The sequence below is a fragment of the Pan troglodytes genome, chromosome 23 (genome assembly GCF_028858775.2).
Source record: "Pan troglodytes isolate AG18354 chromosome 23, NHGRI_mPanTro3-v2.0_pri, whole genome shotgun sequence".
In the NCBI taxonomy this organism is placed as follows: Eukaryota; Metazoa; Chordata; class Mammalia; order Primates; family Hominidae; genus Pan; species Pan troglodytes.
Genome location: NC_086016.1, coordinates 37,815,922 through 37,822,218, shown reverse-complemented (window position 1 = coordinate 37,822,218; position 6,297 = coordinate 37,815,922). Strand labels below are relative to the sequence as shown.

The 6,297-nt window shown below is 48.4% G+C and overlaps 1 protein-coding gene across 1 annotated transcript; it reads right to left on the bottom strand.

Moving 5' to 3' along the window:
• Positions 1 to 1,682: 1,682 nt before the first annotated feature.
• Positions 1,683 to 4,451, bottom strand: APOL5 (apolipoprotein L5). The gene has a single exon (XM_016939075.3). It carries the CDS (start codon positions 2,886 to 2,888, stop codon positions 1,815 to 1,817), a length of 1,074 nt encoding a protein of 357 aa, XP_016794564.2. The 5' UTR covers positions 2,889 to 4,451; the 3' UTR covers positions 1,683 to 1,814.
• Between the last annotated feature and the right edge of the window lie 1,846 nt (positions 4,452 to 6,297).

Sequence of the window (6,297 nt, the reverse complement as noted above, 5' to 3'; positions counted from 1 at the left end):
GTGATCTCACTGACTGGCAAAGGCACCAGGTGGCGTGGCAGGTGGCCGGATGGAAAGGTAGCAACAACCTCTGTCCCCGTTAGGCCCTCCCTCTCCTTCCCTGAAGCCCACCCACCCAAGGAGGGGTTACTTCACTGTCAGGGGTTCCCACAGCTCCTGGCTTCCTTGCGTCCCACTTACCTCTTCTCATTGTCGGTGTCTTCCCGGGGCCTGTCTCCCCTTTCTTGCTGGTGCTGGTGGGGCTGGCTGGTGGCCAAGCATCCTTGGGGCAGAGACTGTCCTCTTTGGTGTCCTCAGTGCCCCGCCAGGGCCCAGCCTAGGCTGGTGCTCCACAACAGGCCAGGGGAGAGGTGAGCGAGACCCTGTGGAACATGAGTCCCTGTGTCTTACAACTTCCAAGAAAGAGATCTGCCCCTGGACGTTCAGAAGCTCAAATATGTCCCCAGAGAGCAAAATTCTATTGGCTTTGAGAAGAAGAGAACCCCTCCCGCCCCAGGGCAGTGGGTCCCAAACTTGGCGGCACCGCAGAATTACCTGGAGATCTTTAAAAATGTCTAAAGTCGGCCGGGCGCAGTTGCTCACGCCTGTAATCACAGCCCTTTGGGAGGCCGAGGCGGGTGGATCACGAGGTCAGGAGATCGAGACCATCCTGGCTAACACGGTGAAACCCTGTCTCTACTAAAAATACAAAAAATTAGCCAGGCGTCGTGGCGGGCCTGTAGTCCCTGCTACTCGGGGGATTGAGGCAGGAGAATGGCGTGAACCTGGGAGGCGGAGCTTGCAGTGAGCCAAGATGGCGGCACTGCACTCCAGCCTGGGCAACAGAGCGAGACTCCGTCTCAAAAAATAAAAAATAAAAAACAAAAAAAAGGTCTAAAATCCAGGTCATATCCCAGACCAAATAAAGCCCAGTCCCTGGGGGTGGGACCCACCCACTCATCAGTTTTTTGATTTTTTGCAGTTTCCAGATAATTCCAACATGCAGACACATTTGGAGCCACCTCCTAAGTCCTCGGCCCATCACAGGCCCCATTTAATGAAAATCTGTTGAATGGACAATGAGTGAATGAACATTTGAGCCTTCACATCTTCGGCAAAGACTTATGTGTCCCTTTCCCGGGTTTCAGGTTGTGACCTTGCTACCGCGTCATTCTATTAAAGATGAATCTCGAAATTCTCCTTTATTTTTTGGTAGCAGTTTTCTTGTTTCAGTTTTTATATCTAGGAATTTAATTTCTCTACATAGGAGAGTCTAGAAATGTAAACTATTTTTCAAATAAAAATCCTTTCCCAACTCATTTGAAGTGCCATTTTTATCACGCAATGCCACATTCACGTCATTCAACACGTATTTCCGGCACACTGGCTATGTGCCAAGCACTGCTAGGTGCTGAGGATACTGGTATGGACAAGAGGGACACAATGGCTCAGCTGTCGCCACCCAGACTGATAAACTGGCTCATCTGATCTTGTGGCCTCTACCCAGGAACCGGCTCAGCGCCAGAGGGCGACTTCGACTTCCTATGATGTCATCTCCAGTCCCAGCAACCAGCACTGCTCACTCCCTGGACCCCTATCCGCCAAATTATCCTTCCCTGCCAGAGCCTGCAGACTACAGGAGAGGCAGACAGGGAGCACCCCCACAAACACACAAATATGGGATTTCAAGAATTTATGGTTATTTATGGTCAGGGCTTTGAGAGAACAGAACGCAATTCTGGGAAGAACAGAGGGCGCCTAGTTAATGTCAGGGGTGTGCGGCAAGTCCTCTCTTTGCAGAAGGGACAGCTGTAGTTATGCACTGATGTGTCCGTTTAGCATTCGTCGCCCCCCCACCCCCATGGTAAGCTTTTAGAAGAGCAAGACCACGTCTGTGTTATTCGCTGCCTTCCTACTTCTGGTTTAACCACACGGGATCCTCGAACAGCCCTGCCCCGGGAGCTGGAACAGGTCTGGCTCGCCTTCTGCAGCAGGTGCCGGTGGTGCTGGGTGAGCCAATCCAGCTCCTGCTCCAGCTTCTTAGCAAGTGTCCTCAGTTCCTCTGCTGTCTCCGTCCTTGCCCCATCCTCCAGGTGCTTCCAGCTCTGCAGGAAGCTGCTCATGTCTTTCATAAGTAAGAAGCCAGCCCCAGCAGCACCCATCACCCGGGCACCATTGGTCATGGCCAGAGTTGTGCCCTCAAAGGCTCTCTGCACCCCTCTAGCCCTCCAGAAAGGGATGTGTCTCTTGGCCACAAAATTCTTGACCATAGCCATGAAGCCAGAGTTGGATTTGGCCATCTGGTAGGCATGAAGATCCTTGATGCCCTTGATAGCTTTTACACACTTATTAACACAAAAGCCAGCAGCCTCGATTTCAGACCAATTTATTCCTCCAAAAGCCTCATGTGATGTTGTCAGAGGCCCCAGTCGGCTGGCTTTGTCTCTTGCTGCTGAATTGCTTCTATTTTCTAAGACATTTGTTACTATGTTGGTGATGGCAGCTGCTGCCCCCAACCCTGTCCCAGCTGCTGAGAGCATGAGACTGCCTCCTGCTGTCACAGGTGCTAGGGCCAAACCCAGGATGTTCATGACCCCAGAAACAGCCCCGGAAGAGCTGGCCACCAGGCTGGTCTTGGTGAGCAACTTGTGAGTGGTGTCAACTTGGTCCACAAGGGTGTTAAGTTCTTTGATGTTCTGTTCTAGCTCAAAGTTGTGCAAAGGAAAATATGAGAGAAACAATTTTTCCTCCTCTGACAGATTTCCATCTTTCATGGAATCTTTGTCACATCGCATCAGCTCTTCAAACAGAACGTAGGACAGCATACCAGCCTCATCACTGTGGACAGTTGACATCAAATTGTTAATTTTCCAACTCTGGCACAGGTTCACGAGTGAGGCTAAAGACATCTAGGTAATCTGAGCACTAAAATGTGTGCAGGAGGCAGAGCCCTGAGAATCGAGGTACAATGTCGAAACCACCTTTGCAAAAATTCTAACAGTGGGGAAATTACAGCAGTGAAAGGGGTCTGACCTAACCGGCTTCATCTTGCTTCTAACCTCCAAGCTGTTCTTGTTCATTCTTCTGGGCATAAGCTGAACTAACTTTGGGAAGAACTTAGTTTATAGTTTAACTTTGAAACAAAGATGATAACAGCCCTTTCCCAGAAACAAACCCCCTTCTTGCCTAGGGACCAGACTGCCTTTATAGGACTAAAAAACTGGCCACAAGATTAGAAATTATAGTTTAGGTGTTATTCAGCCAGAGGCCACAAGATTCTAAACCTCCCCAATTGCTCCTCGAGATAACATCACTATTGTAAAACCTAACATGAGTGCTCGAGATATTTTTCAGACCCTGCACTCAATGGCTCAGCTGTCGCCACCCAGACTAATTAACTGGCTCATCTGGTCTTGTGGCCTCTACCCAGGAACCCGCTCAGCGCAAGAGGGCGACTTCGACATCCTATGATTTCAGCTTCAACCCCAGCGATCAGTACTCCTCACTCCCTGGACCCTTACCTGCCAAATTATCCTTTAAAAAAAAAACCAGTCCTGGCCAGGCGCGGTGGCTCAAGCCTGTAATCCCAGCATTTTGGGAGGCCCAGGCGAGCGGATCACAGGGTCAGGAGTTCAAAACCAGCCTGGCCAATATGGTGAAACCCCATCTCTACTAAAAATACAAAAGTTAGCCGGGTGTGGTGTAGTCCAAGCTACTCAGGAAGCTGAGGCAGGAGAGTCGCTTGAACCAGGGAAGTGGAGGTTGCAGTGAGCCGAAATCGCGCCACTGCACTCCGGCCTGGGTGACAGAGCAAGAGTTCATTAAAAAAAAAAAAACAAAAAAGCAAAACAAAAAACCCAGTCCTCGAATTTTTGGAGAAACCGACTTGAGTAATAATAAAACTCCAGTCTCCCATTCATCTGGCTCTGCGTGAATTAAACTCTCTATTGCAATTCCCCTGTCTTGATAAATCAACTCTATCTGGGCAGAGGGCAAAATGAACCCACTGAGCTATTACAATGTGGGCAGCAGACAGACAGACAGACAGACAGAAGGTCCACTCTGGTCTGGAGCCCTGGGTGGGGGTGGCCGTGTGTTTTTAGCAGGAGCACAGTTCAAACTACCCCTATGCAGGCCTAGGCTGATGGCTTACTATTCCATTCATCCACAAACAGCTCTCTTCTAAATGTATGTGGATACAAGGCCGGGCACGGTGGCTCACGCCTGTAATCTCAGCACTTTGGGACACCGAGGCGGGTGGGTCACCTGAGGTCAGGAGGTCAAGACCAGCCTGACCAACTTGGTGAAATCCCGTCTCTACTAAACATACAAAAATTAGCCAGGCACGGTAGTGGGCGCCTGTAGTCCCAACTACTCAGGAGGCTGAGGCAGGAGAATCACTTGAACCTAGGAGGCGGGGAGGTTGCAGTGAGCCGAGATCGCGCCATAGCACTCCAGCCTGGGCAACAGAGTGAAACTCCGTCTCAAAAAAATAAAATAAAATAAAAATAAAATAAATGTATGTGGATACTGATGTGATGAATAAAATGTAACTTAAAAGCTTTACTGACTTTTGTCACCAAGTCTTTTCCTAATAAAGATATACATACATGCATACATTTATAATTTATACATATATAACAAGTTGTGACCAATTTGATTAAAAAACAGTACCAAGAGTATATGGAGCAGATGCTTTGATCTTCTTTCTTTTTCTTTAAAAAAAAAAAAAAGGTGGTTGCTTGAAAATTGTGGTTGCTTCTGGGCAGGGAACCTGGGACATCGGGAAACAGGATTTAAGGAGACCCATTTTTTTTTTTTTTGAGACGGGGCCTCACTATATTGCCCAGGCTGGCCTCAAACTCCTGGGTTCAAGTCATCTTCTCCAGCAGCTGGGACTACAGGTGCATGCAACCACACCTAGCGACACTTACGTTTTACTATTTGCCCTTTTGTTCCTCTTAACTTTTGTGTCAAATGCATGTATGATAATTTTTAAAAATTAGTAAAAGAGTCTACATTTCCAAAGCAAAAGTTTGGGGATCTCCAAGAAGACAACCACAAATCCCCCTTCCACGGGAGGGGGCTCACTGTCATTCAGTGGGACAGTGTTGAATATTTTGAAAACAAAGTAGAATTTTTTTGTTTGTTTTGAGATGGAGTCTCACTCTATTGCCCGGGCTGGAGTGCAGTGGCGCGATCTCGGCTCACTGCAACCTCCGCCTCCAGAGTTCAAGCCATTCTTCTGCCTCAGCCTCCCGAGTAGCCGGGCATGATACACCACCATGTCGGGCTAATTTTTGTGTTTTTAGTAGCGATAGGGTTTTGCCATGTTGGCCAGGCTGCTCTCGAACTCCTGACCTCAAGTGATCCACCTCCCCTCGGCCTCCCAAAGTTTTGGGATTACTGGCATGAGCCATCACGCCCAACCCAAAGTAGATTTTTAACAAAAGTGTGGTCACACTTAGAAATAGTGAGATCTACTCTGGCCACTTGTTAACAGGCAAGTGGGGGGAGCTTGTAAATCTTAAGAAAAAGTGAGGAAAAGGGAAAAAAGGCACAACTGGGAAAATCCTCTCCACTCAAACTTTTCCTGTAGTTCGAAAAAAGAATCACCATTCAATTTTCCTGTTGAATCATTTTGGCTCAGTATCTGGAACTTCAGAGTTCTGCAAGACCTTTGAGAATCACTGTTCTTAAGTACCATTTTCTTATGGAATTTGGGGTTTCCAGCATGGGTATTGCTGAACTATGGACTGTATGTGTGACTTTCTACAGCACGTAACAGGGGTTTGACTTGTATATCCCTTAGGCTGGTTCTGGCCTGTCTCCTAATTGAGCATCTACAAGAGACTTGGCTTGGGTTTGAAGGATAGTGACAGAGGATCTATGGGAAAGGATGCAAGGCTGTGGGCAAACCGTACTTGGACCAAGGAACCCCACGGCCTCAAAGGAACTGTTGACAACAGACTTAGAATCCTCTGCTCCTTAGCCAAGGCCATCAGCAGCCTCAAGTGGACCAGCCCTGGGTCCCTCCCTCCTCCCTCCTGGAGGAAGCGGGAGGGGCCTTCTGACATCCTTCCTCATCTTCAAGTCACTCTTTTAAGAAAAGACTTCATCAGGGCTTAAGGTGAACATCTCTGTAAACCTAGGAGTTCAGTGCCCCCTCTCCAACCTAAGTTTTAGAACTATGAGATGTTAGAGCTGGAAGGCCCTTCCAGGTCGCCTTGTACACAGATGGCAAAGAGGCATAACCTCCCCGCTATTGTTAGTGAGGGTGTCTAAAGCACGGGAGAATCACGGTGACACATCTAGGCT